Source organism: Primulina tabacum, chromosome 16 (genome assembly GCF_025594145.1).
Source record: "Primulina tabacum isolate GXHZ01 chromosome 16, ASM2559414v2, whole genome shotgun sequence".
NCBI classification, from domain to species: domain Eukaryota; kingdom Viridiplantae; phylum Streptophyta; class Magnoliopsida; order Lamiales; family Gesneriaceae; genus Primulina; species Primulina tabacum.
Window position 1 is genome coordinate 32,693,072 of NC_134565.1, and position 18,426 is coordinate 32,711,497.

Genomic DNA, 18,426 nt, shown 5'->3' on the forward strand with positions numbered 1-18,426 from the left:
TTTACTAGGTCAAGCATGGGCTGGGTTTGATTTAAAACCCAAATATTTTGAAGCCCATTCAGTTTAAATGCCTCTGAATTAAAAGCCCACCATATAAGCGGGCCTAGAATGTGAGCCATTTTAGGCGCAGATGATTGAGTAAAAGAAGTGACCCGACCCAATAACTTAATTCACTGAATACGGTTGTTAGGGTTGTAATGGATGGGATTTAACACAAATTTCGATTGTTTTCGGAGTTACGCGAAATTCACAACAGGTTGGGAATGTGATGAGTTTGGTCAAATTTTGACTCACCCCGGCTCACTTTAGAGGAAAAAAGAAAAAAAATTGTATATGTACACTTGTTCTATTAAAAAAAAATCTTGAAATCGCGTTTCTTAACGATTGATCAAATCATTAATCACAATTTTGCATAGAAATCTAGGGACCGTATTCAATAACATCAAGTCTTTTCGATTTGTTCGACTCTAACCACATGGGTAGTGTCACAAAACCATTAAAAAAATGACACATGTGAATTTTTCATTGCATGGAGTAAACACGTGTCCACTTTTCAATGGTTTGGGATACTATCCATATGGATCGAGTCGAACAAACCAGTTTCTTCGATATGCAAACTGTGACGGGTCAATTCAGGCTAGCCCTTTAGTTTGCGACTCTCCGACCGTGATTCAAAAAGATCCATGTGCACTTCAGCAGAGATGGCGTATATGATCAGCAATCGGGTCTATCCATAGAGAAGAAAGCCTGGGTTCCAACGGCGTGAATTGCATTGATTGCATCCGATTCACGCAATTCACCTAACCCATTCATAATGTATTGCATGCAAAACTCCTTTCTTGACAGCTACCGGTTCGACTATGCAATTTTAGCAGAACTTGGTTGATAGTAATGTAATTAGTGACGGTTCGTATTCTATGATAAATAAATACAACAGTTACTTAAATGAAGATTGACGCATAAATGAGCAATTAATGGTACGTGTTAGCTTTCTCAAACATAACTCGATAGATGGCATTATATCGATATTGTACCAATAATGTAAAAAAATTTCGTTATAGTATGCTGAAATGTTTGATATGAAATTTTTATCACACCAAAATTTCGATATACCATTATTTTACTATATTGAAATTTTCGATATAATATCGATATAATACCATATATCGAGTTATATTTGAGAAAAATGACAGACACCGTTATATCAAAAATTTTATACAATATACACTATTAACGAAAATATTTGGTATATCTCTAACATTTGTAGGATTCACAAATTATAAATTATTAGTTGTAAGATCGTTGAATAGCAACAATTGTATCTACAACATAAACATTAATATTTGAGATGTACTTCAAATAGATCTTTTGCTAAAATGTAAAGTGTTTGGTTCTATTTTTCCGATGTGTATATCTCGGAAAATATTATTTGATTTATAAATAACAAGAAAACAATATCATAATAATTAATTTGTTATGGGGAAAAAAAAAACATCACCGGTATGTTATGGTCAAAAAGAGACTCTAGGACAACAATTTATTTACTTTTGTGTACTAGTAAGAGAAGGACAAAATCAGGGTCACTATGATGACACGTGTACAAAGGCGAATTTTATATTTTATGTCAGATAAAAGATTACCAGTGACTTGAATTATTTCTAAATTTTGATAAATCTATAAATTATTTTCGTTTGAAGGGGAAAAAACATGCCATCTTTATGCGTAAAAAACTATGAAATAAAATTTTATTTATATATAACTGATATATGTGTGTGTGTGTGTGTGTGTGTTTCACTGGAATATTGTTCTCCATAGTTAAGATAATAATTTTTCCATAATCTCCCAGAAATATTTGATTTATTTTTGTAGTATTCAATGAGTAATTGACCACTTTAAAAAATAGTAATATTGACTATAATTTTAGTATAAAACTGCCATGTGTTTGAATAATTGAATCCAAAGACACTGGGTGGAATTCAATGGTTCATGGTTGAATATTCATCAACATCGGAATATGTGATTTGTGAATGATTGAGACCCACGCCATTGGACACTTGGGTCTACACTCATGTATGAAAGTAACCTCTTGGACCATTATTAACAAATCTCCATTTTATTTTATTTTTTTATTTTGGAATTTGTAATTGTTTTCACACATATTACTCTATATTGCTTGATCTCATTGTCGTATTTTAAAAAAATCACCAAAAAATTATTTCCAAGAACCCATGTAGGAAAAATTATTACAAGTTGTAGCTTCTTGATCAAGAATTACTTTGCTCCAAGTTAGTAGTGTACAAGATTTGGTAAGAGGGGAGACCATTGTAGTTTACTGAAAACATAGTGAAATGAATCTTAAACGTGTATGGCTTTAAACATTTTGAGACATTAAACTAACATATTCATTAAAATCAATGGAAAAATCACTTTCCTACATGTACAACCCACAAAATGGAATCAAAAGCAATCCTACAACTCCAATAATCGACATAGAACATGTTATCTACATATTCGCGGAAACATCAAAACAAGGATACACATCAAGCAGAGTTGAGATTGAGAAGTCGGGAAAACTAGTCAAGATAAGACAAGGTGGCCGAGGTAAGACGGCGCGATCTAATGGACTTTACGCCAGAGAAGTGAAATAGAGGAAGGTGAGATTCGACGACTTCGTGCATTTTGAAGAGTCGAGATTTATAACTTCATGAACTTGTACGTAAAATTTCAAAAGAAATCCAACACAAATAGTCATCGACCCATTGTCCCTATCGCTATCCGCTGGATCCGCCCCTCCTATGCAATTTCTACCGCCCATCGGATGAAGTGAACGACTCAGCAAATCCCGCAGGCCTGGCAGGAATGCTCCCCTTGCTATCCTCAAGGTCCATATAACTAGAAAATTTCCCTTCTGCCTCTTGCCAATCTTTTACCATTTGGTTAAGTGGAAGGCTATAATCAATACCACAATATTCTACCGTATCATATTCTATTGGCTTCCATTTCTCGACCAGTGATGCCAAGACGTTGACAGAATGTCCCATATCAGGTCGTTGACCAGCCTCCCGTGCAGTGCAGTGTCCAGCAAGATCTGACACGATTAAGATGCTATCAAATATTTCATCTTTTAGGTCAAGTGTTTGATCAATGGCTGCCATTAACTTTTCTTTATTTGATTTGACTTGCCAGAACCATCCAACCAAGTATTGGGTTTCCTCAGGCCTTTCCTCGTCGATGGCCATCAATCCGGTTAATAGTTCCATTAACACAACACCAAAGCTGAATACATCAGCTTTTGTGGTGATTTTCCCTGTCACTGAATGAATAGGAAGAGTTAATGAATAAATTATCATGTTTGGAGTAAATGTTTAACAAATCAAACGTTGAGTTTAACAGAGAGCCCATAAAATCATTAACAATGCTTACCGGCATATTCAGGAGCCAGGTATCCAAAAGTTCCGGCTAGCCGCGTCACCACAGATTTTTCTCCATCAGGGGCAAGTTTGACCAGTCCAAAATCTGATACTTTAGCTCGGAAATTGTCACCAAGTAAGATATTCGAAGATTTGAGGTCGCGGTGTATGAAACTTTGGTGAGCGAAAGTATGAAGGTACTCCATTCCCCGAGCTACATCCAGGGCAATATTTAGCCTTCTCTTCCAAGAGAGAGGCTCTAATTGAAATTTCTTCCAGTGAAAAAGGTGCTTGCTGAGGGCGCCTTGATGCATGTACTCGTAAACAAGAATCCTTTCGTTTCCTTGGATTGAAAATCCCAAAAGAGATACTAAATGCCGGTGACGAACTTTGGAAAGAACAGCAATTTCAGATTGAAATTCGTCTAATGCCTTGCTGCTAATCACTGCACCTTCCATCCTTTTCACAGCTATTTTAGTCCCATCGTGCAGTTCTCCCTTATAAACTACACCAAAACCACCACGACCAAGTTCATTTTCGGGAGCGAAATTATTGGTCGCATTTCGCAGAACTTGAACTGATATGACGAGATTTCCGGCTTCAACCACATGGGACTCGCTACTATTTATGCTTGCCGAGCCACTTGTAGCTAAAGAAGACGTGCTTCTATTCGTGTTATCAGCAATGACAAATTTTACCGTGTTCTCTAAACCAGATAGGTCCCTTGGGTGAACCACAAAGGAGGAGCTTGGAGCAAGGTCCCTAGCTTTTTTGGTCTTACAAATATAAATTGACAATGGCACGACCAAGCAAACAAGAATCCCAAAACTTGCAACTGGTGCAACAATGGTGAATATCTTAGGATTCTTGGAACGGTTTCCTTCTGTATATGTTGAACTAGAAGAATTAGATATGGAACCAACTGTTGGTGAAAATGGGACAGGTGAGGGTCGTAAATTCGGAGAAACGGTGTTGTTACCTTGTGAAGGTGATTCAGAATTCGAGTTTAGTAGAGAGTTTCCACTTAGGAAAAGCTTTACATTGTCACTAAACTTAGGAACAGGAGGGGAGAGGTTGTTTTCACTCAAATTCAACAAAATTAAAGATTTCAAAGTAGTCCATTTTGTCGGGATTGGACCAGATAGATTGTTAGACTGCAGTAATAAACGGGTAAGCGAATCAAGCTCTGCAAGTGAAGGGGTTAAAGTACCACAAAGATTAAAGCTTGGCAAGTTTATGGTAGTCACATGTCTATTGACATCACAACTCACTCCGAACCAAGATGCACATGGATCATTACCAGACCACGATTCGACGAGCTTGGATGGGTAATTTACCCCATCAAGAAAATCTAAGAGCGCCGTAACTTCAGGTGCGCAGAGAGTTCCAGGATTTGGAAGACAAAATGGATTTGATGCATAAGTATAATTAACGGCATTGAACTTTGGTATAGGACCCATGAAATGATTATTGTTCAAATCTAGGCGGACTAATGTCATATTTGCTAATCCGTCGGGAATTAAACCGACCAGATCATTGCTATTGAGATTAAGATCTTGCAAAGATACTAAATCACCAATATTCTCAGGAATTTTACCTGAAAATTGGTTTCCATGGAGCCAGAGACTGGTGAGTGAAACCATGCTTGAAACAACATCAATTGGACCAGTCATACCATCTGTTTGCCCATTTAACCATAGAATTGTCAAAAGAGATCCCCGAAAACTCTCCGGGATGGTACCTGAAATTCGATTCAAAGACAGTTTCAAGACCTCTAAAGACGACATATTTCCCAAAAACTCAGGTAAAGGACCAGCCAAATTGCAGTTCATAAGAGTGAGATTCTTCAACTGAGCTGAATCTTGCAAGTCAGAAGGCAAAAACCAGCCAGTGGTGGCATTCAAAGGGATGTTATCCAATGCTAAAACCTCCAAATTCACAAGCCCTTTAAAGAAATCTGACGGGATTGTGTCAAAATTATTGTAATCCAAATAAGCATATCTCAATTCAGACAACCCACTGAAAGAGGGCAAACTCCCACTAAACTGGTTCTGTTGAAGGCCTAAATTCTGCAGCATAGACAACTGGTTGAAATTTTGAGGTAAAGGGCCTTTCAAACCCAACCCTCTGACCTGAATCTGCGTAACCCTGCCACCAGAACAAAATACATGACTCCAGCTCGGAGGACCACAAGGGTCGTCGCCATTGATAGGCCAGTTCAAAAGCTCTGCATTTTCCAAACCTTTTCTGTACTCATTCAAAACAACTAAATCATTAGGGTCGGTAATACCATAAACAAGCGAAAATACAAAGAGAAAAAGCACTGCAACGATCCTGATCTTGGCTTTAACCTCCATTACAGACACTTGAAGTAAAAGAGCTACAGTACAGGCATTGAGACTTCATGAAAAGGTTAATGGAAACATTATTCACAGTTGCTCAAGAACCTAATCCGAAATCTTGTGAGATGAAGAGTGGTGAAGAAAATGGGACATGGGAAACGAGTTTCAGATTTGAAAAATCCAAAAGCATTAGGAGGGATCATAGGAGTGAGAATGACGATGAACGCTTTGCAACGGGTGGCGTTGCCAATAATAATAGACAAAATGTATTTTAAACTAGGAATTTGGAAAGAGGGAAAATTAGTTCGTTAAGGCTTGGAGAGGAAGCGAATGCCGGAGTGGATCTTTGATTGGATTTGCTCAATTTCTACATGAAGAACTTAAAAAATGTAAATCAACGAAGAAAAAATATTAATGGATTTGTGTAATTGCAAATATTATTGGATCAAGTATTGGGGTACAATTTTTATTTCAAAAAACTATAAATTCATATTATTTGTTCTGAATCAGCTTTATATAGTAAAAAAATCTAGTATTAGCTTGGAATTATTATTGTTATTTTAAAAAAACAGGTTATATATGGGTATTTTCTAAAGATAAATTTACTTTAAATCCTCTAATCTCCGTCAGAAAATATGTGTTTGCATTCTCATATCTACAAACAAATGTTTATACACTCATTGGGCATATATGTCTTTTTTCAGAAAATTAGTACAAAATATTGAAAATATGATATTAATATATGATATTTGAGTACCAATTGTTTCATATTTGAAACAAAAGATAGGAATTTGAATATAAATTCGGAAAAACATTATTTATATAAATATTTGTTACACATACTTGAGCATTCAAATATCATATGTTAGTATGAGACATGAAACAGTTGAAACAAAAATATCATAAATTAGTATCTTATTTTCGATGTTTTGTAATGATTTTAATCCGTGGAGACATGGATGTGTCATTAATAACAATACATGTACTCAGAAATAATATATTAATATAATATATGAAATAGTTGGTGTTCAAATATCATATATCAGTACCATATTTTTAATATTTTGTATTGATTTTAATCTGAAAATACAAATGTGTCATTAATATCAATATTTTTTTACATCTTTGAGTACTAAAAAGTATCATATATTTGTATCAACTTTGAAATAATTGGTATTCAAATATCACATATCAATTTCACATTTTAATGTTTTGTAACGATTTTCATTCGGCAAAAAGACATGTGAACTCATGAAATACATAAATTATTTTTGTTTATAGATGATGAAGTGAAAACATTTATTTTCTCCGACAAAAACTAAATATAAACATAAGTTTGAATTTGGAGATTTAAAACAAATTAATCTATTTTCTATGTGCTATAAAAGGGTCATTTCGTCTTTTTATTATCATGGAACGTGATTGAGCGTGATAAACTTTATTATTAAAACAAAAACTTGTAAATTGCATTTATTATCAATGACTTTGCTGATCGAGGGCAATTGTTCAATCAATTTATGCCTTGTTTCCCTACGTACAGGGGTTATTTTATTTTCAAATAAATGTATGTTACCTAATTTTAGCAATTAGGGCTCATTCATTGAATGCGCATGTGGTGTGGATGTGTTTAGAATACAGGTAAATAAAATTAGGCCAGGTATTGCCACCAGCATGTTTATAAATAAATGGCCCATTTATGTCAAATAGTGATCGAATTGATTTAGCAAGTGGTAAAGAGTTTGATTCCTTCTACTAGTGCATTTTCGAAAATCTATCACACAGAGCTTGCCAAGCGTTGTCTATCTGGTTAACGTGATTTGCAGGCTATTATATTAACCCCGAGAATTGCACCATTATCACCAACTATAGTTTTTGGTAAAGTGGCAAACAAGCGTTTGATCTTACAATTGGTATCAGAATCAATGTTACATATTCGATTCTCATTTATTGCAATGAGTACAATTATTTGGAGGGAGATTGTTGGGTGTAATAATTATCAATGTTGGTAGAGCAATCGAAACCTAATGTTTGTAGTGCAATACATTTTAAAATATTTGACTTACAATGTCAGTACCACGTATAATTTTTTATAAAACGACAAAACGTTTAATTCTACAATTTTCATATGCAATAATAATTTTGGATCATTAAATGAAATATTAAGGTATTGTTCTTATGGTAGCATGGACTAATTCTAAATATTCAGAGGGGGTTACCAACCAATCATTATCCTCATGAGTACTTATAAAACAACGTGAATGAATCAGGACCAATTTTATAACGTTGTATGTGGAACGATGAAACATAATAACAAATACATTTTTTGTTGGGTAATTTTACTTGACAAAAATTTTTAAATCTCAAGTAATTAGTTTTTTTATTTATCGTGTTAGATTTTAAATTCATCCTAATATGAAATCATTTCAAATACTTTCGCAAATTAAAGCGCAAAATGAATTTGAATTCGTAACTTTTCCTTTAAAAATGTATTTAACTATAAAACGAGCATGCTTAAAATTATATCAAAATCAAAGCATACTATTTTATTAATTATCTAATAACTTGAATGAGATGAATGATACCAATAGTTAGTTTGATTTAAAATAAATGTTCATAATTTATTTCTACCCATAATTAGTTTCACTATCCATGTGACATAAAATTAGACAATCAATAGGGAGATGGAAGTGTTGGGCAACAATTCATGTAGTAGTGCGCCTCCGCATTAATTTTCAGGCAAAAACTTGTGTGAGACGGTCTCACGGGTCGTATTTTGTGAGACGGATCTCTTATTTGGATCATCCATGAAAAAATATTACATTTTATGCTAAGAGTATTACTTTTTATTGTGAATATCGGTAGGATTGACATGTCTCACAGATAAAGATAAGTGAAACCGTCTTACAAGAGACATCCTATAATTTTCATGTGATTTCCCATAATTGCCCATGTTTAAGACTTTGCTTCCCTACCTATATATTAATGATAAGTATCATTAAAATTACATAAAAAAATTATATATAAATAAAATTTTAAAAATTGGTGTTGACATACCAAAATGATTATTATATTTATATGCAATTTTGTATTAACCTGCTGAATTTGTCGTTTCTAAGTACCTTTATATCAATTAAATCCAATTTTTTTACTCACCAACACATGCTATTATAATTGCTTTTTTTTAAAAAAAAAAGTGAATACATTAGATCAATCATTCAGTCTGGTTCTTTATACTTTTTGAAGGGCCAATTCAAGATCTACCAGATCTAACTGTATTCGTGATTTTAATTTTTAATTTATTAAAAATTATGATAAAGTATTTTTCAAGGAATTAATGATACCGTAAGCTTTATTTTGGTTTGGAGTTGGCGGTGCAAAGGTGGCTTTTGGTTCGTGTAAGCAGCAGATCCTGTTGAAGTCAAATAATAAGAAAATGAGAGATTGTTATATCATGTGCTTATCATTGGACTAAATATTATAGTTTTTAGTTAAGGTGTAATTTTAATTTTTTTAATATTTGTGGCATTTCATAATGCACTTATTTGAATTATAATATGTCGGGCTGTTAGACTCGTGAGTTAGTAGAGATACGTGTATATCTGATAGTGTTATCTTATATTTTTAGAGACCGGTCATACATTTTCCCTGACATTTGGCCATGTCCATAGCAGAAACAATATTATCCATTAAGATATGACGTCATTTTTTTGCGGCATATCTTGCCAACCAGAACAAGCGACGTAATGTCAGCAACTTGACGCACTAAAACTTCCCAGGAGGTCATCTATTCAAATATTATTCTCACTGATGTTCAAATAAGTATATGTGAATATGCTTCTTGAGAGATTTGAACCAATGATCTCGCTCTGGTACCAATTATCATGATCAAACGCTTCACTAGGTAAAAAGCCATAGCTGTTAGTTAAGACGCGACTTTGTTTCTTTGTACTTGTGACAACATAGAATGAACATATTTGAATGCTAACAGGTATGACTGTTAGGCCCATGAATTCGGGAGATGCGTATCTATCTGCTGGTGTTGTCTCATATCCCTTAAAGATCATTTTATCATTTTCCTACCGTCGGCCATTTTCCAAGATGAAACAGTATTATCTGTTAATATATGATGTCATTATTTTACGACTCATAGTTTAACGCACTACAAGTAACGGATGGCCTTCTCAATGAAATTCAATTTTATTTGGGGACCATAATATTAGGCTTTCGATCAAAATTCTTTTGTCCAAGGTCTTTATTAATAGATCGTATCAAAATATGCTGCAAGAATCCGACGACGACAAGTATCATTATCTTCTCTCTCCTATCAAAAAATTTGAATATTTTTAGTTTATAAAAACTTGTGCGAGACGGTCTCAAAGGTCGTATTTTGTGAGACGGATCTCTTATTTGGGTCTTCCATGAAAAAGTATTATTTTTTATGCTAAGAGTATTACTTTTATAGTGAATATCGGTAGTGTTGACTCGTCTCACAGATAAAGACTCGTGAGACCGTCTCACAAGAGACCTACTCTTTTTAGTTTGATTATTTCGATTTTTAATAAATTTAGGTTTAATTAAAGTTTCAATTCGGTTAAAGAACATGTGCAACTTTTCCTCCAAATCGATGCAAGATATATTACTTCTTTGCATCAAATCCAACATAAATGACGTCTTTTTCTTTTGCTATTACATGAGATTTGACATTATAAACATACAACTCAAAAAAAAAAAAAAAAAAAAAAAAACTGCAAAAGCAACAGTTTTGTGACCATGTATTAGAAAATTATTAAAAAAGTAACGAGGCAATCAATTAATATTAGGTATCACTAATTCAGTCGCTGCTGACGTTGGATGAACATACTAAGTTGGACAAAATTGGCTACAAGGATCGTACCTTTAAGCTTTTTGTCTGGACCATGTAGGAAAAATTAACTCCAAATGGTCAAAAAAGTCGAGGGCCCTTTTGTTTGTTTGATAGAATTTCGTATTTTATATATATATATATATGTATATAATCGCCGCCACCATTGGAGTAGAATATATTTATTTAAGTTCTAAGGGCAAATTTCAAAAAAATACATCTGTACATCTTTGGTTTAAGATTCAGTACCTAGATGATTTTTTTTACAAATCAATACCTGACAACTCTACAAACTTAGTTTTAGCTCCCTACAAAGATAAATTTACATTTTGGCCATTTTATTATTTAAATATTTAAATAAATATATAATTTTATCCACCAAATTAATTGTGTGTTTTCCATCTACCAAAATATTAGTATCTATTATGGGGTTTCAGATACTTGATTTTATTATTTGAATACTCCAAATGTGTAAAAAAAAATTACTATATTTTCGAACAATAACAATAAATTCAGTCATTGTTTGTCTTTTCATGAAAGATGTATTTGGATGATATATTCATCTCATTTAACATTTTTTTGTAAAAAAAATTAAATTCTCAACTAAGCATGTACATTTTAAAATACTTAGTTTTACTTGAGAAATACATATTTTGAGTTTGCAAATACTTGCGTTTCGTAAATGAGATACTCACAATATGTATTAAAATATTGGATATTCGAATAGACAACATAAATTCACCAAGTATTGGTATTTCAATAGAAAATGCATTTGGATAACATATTCATTTCATTTAATATATTTTTTTGTAAAAAAAAAAAACAATTTCTCAAATAAGCATGAAAATTTTAAAGTACTTAATTTTACTTGAGAAGTGCCAAGTTTGAGTTGGCAAATACTTGATTTCGTAAATGAGATACTCACTGTATTAAAATATTATATATTTGAATAGGCAACGTAAGTTCTCCAAGTGTTGATATTTCTATGGAATATGCATTTGGATGAGAAGTACCTAATTTGAGTTTGTAAATATTTGATTTGATATAGGATATACTCATAGTATGTCATAGAATACTGGATATTCAAATATGCAACGTAAGTTCACCAAGTGTTGACTTTTCACGGAAGATGCATTTGGATGACATATTCATCTCATTTAATATTTTTGTAAAAAAAACAAATTCTAAAATAATCATGAACATTTTAAAGTACTTAGTTTTACTTGAGAAGTACCTAATTTGAGTTGGCAAATACTTAATTTCGTAAATGAGATACTCACAATATATAATAAAATACTGGATATTCGAATAGACAATGTAAATTTTCCAAGTGTTGGTATTTTCATGGAATATGCATTTGGATGAAAAGTACATAATTTGAGTTTACAAATACTCGATTTGGTACAAGAGATACTCATAATATGTAATAGATTACTGGATATTCGAATATCCAACGTAAGTTCACCAAGTGTTTGCTTTCCACGGAAGATTCGTTTGGATGACATATTTATCTTATTTAATATGTTTTTTTGTAAAAAACAAAATAAATTCTCAAATAAGCATGAAAATTTTAAAGTATTTAGTTTTACTTGAGAATTATATAATTTTATATTGAAAATACTTGATTTGGTACGTGAGATACTCATAATATGTAATAGAATACTGGATATTTGAATATGAAACGTAAGTTCACAAAGTGTTGGTCTTTCTATTAAATATGCATTTGGATGACATATTCATTTCATTTAATATTTTTTTGTAAAAAAAAATTTCTCAAATAAGCATGGATATTTAAAAGTACTTAATTTTACTTGAGAAGTACCTAATTCCATATTGCAAATACTTGATTTGGTACACGAGATACTCATAATATGTAAATAGACTACTTGATATTCGAATATGCAACGTAAATTCACCAAGTATTGGTCTTTCCATGAAAGATGCATTTGGATTACATATTCATATTATTTAATATTTTTTGGTAAAAAAAATTTAAAATAAGCATGAAAATTTTAAAGTACTTAGTTTTACTTGAGAAGTATCTAATTTGAGTTTGCAAATACTTGATTTCGTAAATGAGATACTCACAATATGCATTAAAAATACTGGATATTCGAATATGCAATATTCCCATGGAAAATTCATTAGGATACTTATTCATGTCATTAAAAAAATAAACATAGTTCATTATTCATCATGGATTAATTGGGAGATGCATTATGAACATAGTTTGTAAATGAGCTTGAAGTTTGCATTTTAAGCACATCTATCGATTTTTGGATTAATGATTTATAAAAGATTCATCAATATTGATTGACAATACTTTTGATATTCATTGAATGACTTATTTGACAATTATTCTTATTTGACATAATACTTATTAGTCTTTTTTTCTTTATACTTATGAGTGTTAATTTATAATATCATTAATATTCATTCACAATACTTATTGGTATTCATTAAATGACAAGGAAATACTTCATTTGATATCATCCTCATTAGTATTCATTCATAATATTTATTGGTAATCATTCATTATATGTATCAATATTCTTTCATTATACTTATTATCAAATTTGAGTTTTTAAATGATAAAATCAATTATCAGTTGAATCTAATTATGTAATATTTTTAACAATTTAGGTATCACATTTTTATTTCACGGATCTTATCATCAAAAGTCACTCAATATTGACTTCAAATTATATATTTTGACATCATCAAATAATCAAATTTGAGTATTTAAATGGTAAAATCAAGTATTTGTGGACTCGTATTAGGTATTATTTGTATTATTTTAGGTATCACATTTTTACTTCACGAATGTCATCATCAAAGACCACACAATATTAACTTCAAATTATATATTTTGACATCCCAAAATAGTTGGATATAAGTATTTAGAGAGTAAAATCAGGTATTCGCGAACTCGCATTAGATATTCTTTGTACCAACTTAGCTATCATATTTTAACTTCACCAATTTAGATACTCTTCGTATCAATGCATCTTCCATGGAAAGAACAACACTTGGTTAATTAACTTACGTTGCCTATTCGAATAGTCAGTATTTTAATACATATTGTGAGTATCTCATTCAAGATATCAATTATTTACAAACTCAAATTAGATATTTCTCAAGTAAAACTAAGTATTTTAAAATTTAAATACTTAGTTGGGAATTTGTTTTTTTTTTTTACAAAAAAAATATTAAATGAGATTAATATGTCATCTAAATGCATCTTCCAAGGAAAATAAACATTTGGTGAGCTTACGTTGCATATTCGAATATCCAGTATTCTATTACATATTATGAGTATCTCATGTACCAAATCAAATATTTGCAATATCAAATTAGGTACTTCTCAAATAAAATAAATACTTTAAAATTTACATGCTTAGTTGGAAATTTGTTTTTTCTTTTACAAAAAAAATATTAAATGAGATGAATATGTCATCCAAATGCTTATTCCATAGAAATATCAATACTTGATGAACTTACGTTGTCTATTCGAATATCCAGTATTTTAATATATATTGCGAGTATCTCATTTACGAAATCAAATATTTGCAAACTCAAATTAGGTACTTCTCAAGTAAAAATAAGTACTTTAAAATTTTCATATTTAGTTGAGAATTTGTTTTTTTTTTTAAAAAATATTAAATGAGATGAATATGTAATCCAAATGTATCTTCCATAAAAATACCAACACTTGGTGAACTTATGTTTCTTATTCGAATATCCAGTATTTTATTACATATTGTGAGTATCTCATTTACGAAATCAAATTAAGTAATACTCATTTATGGAGTAAAATTAAGTATTGATATATCGAATTAGATACTTTTTATACTAATTTAGGTATCATATTTTAACTTCACAAATGACACATCAAAAGTAATTCAATATTACTTGAAACTATATTTTTTTATATCCAAAAATAATCAAAATTGGGTCTTAAAAGAGTAATCAAGTATATGCGAAATCAAATTAGGTACTATTTGTATCAATTTAGGTATCACGTTTTTTATTCACAAATCTCATCATCAAATAACATTCAATATTATCTTCGAACTATATATTTTGACATACTCAATCGAATTTGAGTATTTAGAAGGTAAAATCAAGTATTTGTGGACTCGAATTATGTATTATTTGTATTAATTTAAGTATCACATTTTTACTTCATGAATTTCATCATCGATATCACTTAATATTAACTTCAAATTATATTTTGCCATCCTCAAATAATTGGATATGATTATTTACGAGGTAAAATAATTTATTTATAGATTCTAATTAGATACTCTTTGTACCAATTTAAGTATCACATTTTAAATTCACAAATGAAACAATCAAAAGTCACTTAATATTACTTGAAACTTAAGTATTTTCTTATACATTTGAAGTATTCAAATAGCCAAATCAAATATTTGGAACCCCAAAATAGGTATTTTATCGATCAAAATAAGTACTTTTTTCTAATTCAACAATGAGTGAGAAACTTGTGTTTTTTCAAAAATTAGATGACATGAATAAGTCATCTTAATGCATTTTCAATGAAAAGACCAACAATTATTGAATTTATTGTGATAGCTCGAAAATCCAGTATTTTCTTACACATTTGGAGTATTTATAGAGTCAAATCAAGCATTTGGAACTCCAAAATAGGTATTTTGTAGGTTAAAATAAATATTTCATCTTATTTCATGATGAATGATGACCTATGTTTTTTTTAAAAAATAAAATGACATTAATAAGTCATCCTAATGTATTTTTCATGAAAAGACCAACACTGAATGAATTTATGGTCAATGCTCGAAAATATTGTATTTTTTTTATATATTTGGAGTATTCAAAGAGCGAAATCAAGTATCTGAAATCCCATAATAGGTACTTTGTATGACAAAATAAGTATTTACTTTTATTGCATGATAATTGAGAAACAATATTTTTTTAAAATTGTATTTTAAATGGAGAAGACACATGTAATGTTTGTTAATAAAATAATATATATTTTTAAATAATAAAGGATAAAATTGTAAATTTTGCCTTATAAGGGTTAAAACTAAAAGTATATATTTTTCAGGTACTGATTCCTAATAAAATATGTCTATGTATTGAATCTCAATTGAAATGTTGACAGATGCATTTTTCTTAAATTTACCGAAGTTCTAGACCTAAGATAGTGTACGTACTACCACTGAAAATGGTCATGGGAACTTCTCTCTCATGTACATGTTTCTCATACTATATATTAAAATTAGACAAAACATAAACAAAAAACTGGTGTTTTTTTTTTACAATATTTTAAATACGAGATTCACTATTAGAATAGACATAAATTTGATTTAAATTTTTTAGATTTAATTTCTAAGTTTTTATATAAAAAAACAAGCTTATTACAAAAAAAAAAAACGATTGTATTAAACATCATATATCCAATAATATATATTTAATGTTAATTGTTCATCGAAGATCGTAATTTTCAACGAGGCCATCGCAACCAAGTTTTTGTTCGGATATTCCAAAGAATCCGACACCATTTGTTTGGTCCAAATCCTTATCGGGCTTCGATCGAAGTGACTTGTCTCAAACGCAGGCCACGAATGGTTACGATTATTATTTGTAATATAAAAGGGCTTGCAAGCACCAACTTCATTTTTATTTTGCTAATCTTTTTTGTCAAAAAGTCACTCGTGTTTGATTTATTTACGACTCGTTACCTCATTTCGACCAAAAAAAATATATGAAACTTTTAATAAGTTGAAATGATTTTACTGTGATAATCTCTCGAGGGATGTATATCAAATAAGATAATTTATCGAGTGAACGATATCACGGATCTTAATTCTTGAGACGGTCAACGGTCAACTTTGTCTATATTACAATAATAAGTAATAATTTTTACGAGTGACCCAAATAGAATATTAATCTCACAACATTGACTCATCCGTAAGACGGATCAATATTGCTTATATTTACAATAATAAGTAATATTTTTGACATAAAAAACAATATATTTTTTATGGATGACCCAGATAAGAATTGACTCGTGAAACTATCTCACAAATTTTTTTATTATATCAAATTTGTTATAATATGAAGTCATCACAAATCTTTCCTTCACTTAATTTCTCAAATCCAAAAACAACGAACGAAATTTCTACGTGGTTGATAGGATGAGGAGACAAGTTATTGTGGTGGGTTCACGCTTTTCATGTTCCACACACCAAGTAGCTATGGCGTGTTTTTTTTCCCCAAACTTCCCGAGGTGTCGATAGACTGGTATTTGTTCTCAATTTCAATTTTTTTTATAATAATATATTCACTCAAATATTTCTTATGACAATTTATTTTATTAAACTATTAAAGCGCTCTAACATATTAATTTTATAATAAAATATCGGAACCTAAATATATCGAAATATTCTGTAATCTATAAAAATTTGTAAGATGCTTACTTGTTTTGAAATTGACATCCCGTATCGGTTCCGTGATAAAACACTGGATGATTAAGACAAAAATTTGTGTGAGACAGTTTCACGGGTCGTATTTTGTGAGACAGATCTCTTATTTGGGTCATCCATGAAAAATATTAATTTTTATGCTAAGAGTATTACTTTTTATTGTGAATATCGGTAGAGTTGACCCATCTCATCAATAAAGATTCGTGAGACCGTCTCACAAGAGAATTTACTCAATGATTAATGAGTTTGGCATGCTTTCTTAAATAGAAAAATAGTCTTCAAACCTTAAAGTTATTACCTTGGATTAAAAATTTATCGGGACAAAAGAATTTAATAAGAACAAAAAATGTGTTAAAAAAAGATTGAGCTTTATGTAAACAATAATTTTAATATAAAAAATAATATTTTTTTAAATGAATGATTCAAATAAAATATTCATATAAAAAATTGACTCACGAGAAAACCTAAGGGGTTGGAAGTGCAAATGTATGCGATCACGTAGCATCGGAAGCAAGCTTTTGACAGGTGGTTTTGATTTTGATCACCAGAAAAGCAGATTCCTTGCTCTCCTCTCGAATATTCTGCCACGTTCACAAAATATCTATTTGACCTTTTATTAAAGACAAAAATTTAAATTAGAAATAAAATTAAAATGAGAGCGTCTTATGTGAGATCGTCTCACGGATCTTAATATGTGAGACGGGTCAACCCTATCTATATTCACAATAAAAAGTAATACTCTTAGCATAAAAAGTAATACCTTTTCATGGATGACTCAAATAAAAGAGCTGTCTCACAAATACGACCTGTGAGACCGTCTCACACAAGTTTTTGCCAATTAAAATTTTACAAAACGTAGATGTACACATATTTATTCTATTTTGTTTATTAAGTAAAAGTATATTCAAAAAGAAAATTCACTATCACCTTTCTTCGAAACTTCGCAAATACTGCTTATCTATACTATATCTATACTATATATTAAGGTTGGGCCTAACAGAGACAAAAATAGACACCAATTTTTTCTTCCAATTTTGTCCTGATGTGATACAAATATTACAATTTTGTTTTTGTTTTATTTCAACAAACACTTTATTTTTATTTTTTAAATTTAAGCACTTTAGTCCCTCGATAATTATAAAAAAGATTGTTCACAGACGCACCGCGTGTGCAGAGTAACTAGTATAAAGGATGAGCCTAATAAAGACAAAAATAGACACCAACTTTTTCTTCCAACTTTGCCCTTATGCGATACCAATATTACACTTTTGTTTTTTAATTTCAACAAACATTTTATTTTTATTTTTTTTAATTTTCAACCATTCAAGTAGCACTTTAGTCCC

The 18,426-nt window shown here is 30.6% G+C and overlaps 1 protein-coding gene across 1 annotated transcript; it reads right to left on the reverse strand.

The window, feature by feature from the left end:
- Positions 1-2,411: 2,411 nt before the first annotated feature.
- On the reverse strand, positions 2,412-6,114 carry LOC142529377 (receptor protein kinase TMK1-like). The gene is made up of 2 exons (XM_075634905.1): positions 3,424-6,114; positions 2,412-3,313 (listed from the first exon to the last, which is right to left on the reverse strand). Exons 1-2 carry the CDS (start codon positions 5,765-5,767, stop codon positions 2,805-2,807), a joined length of 2,853 nt encoding a protein of 950 aa, XP_075491020.1. The 5' UTR covers positions 5,768-6,114; the 3' UTR covers positions 2,412-2,804.
- Positions 6,115-18,426: the final 12,312 nt, after the last annotated feature.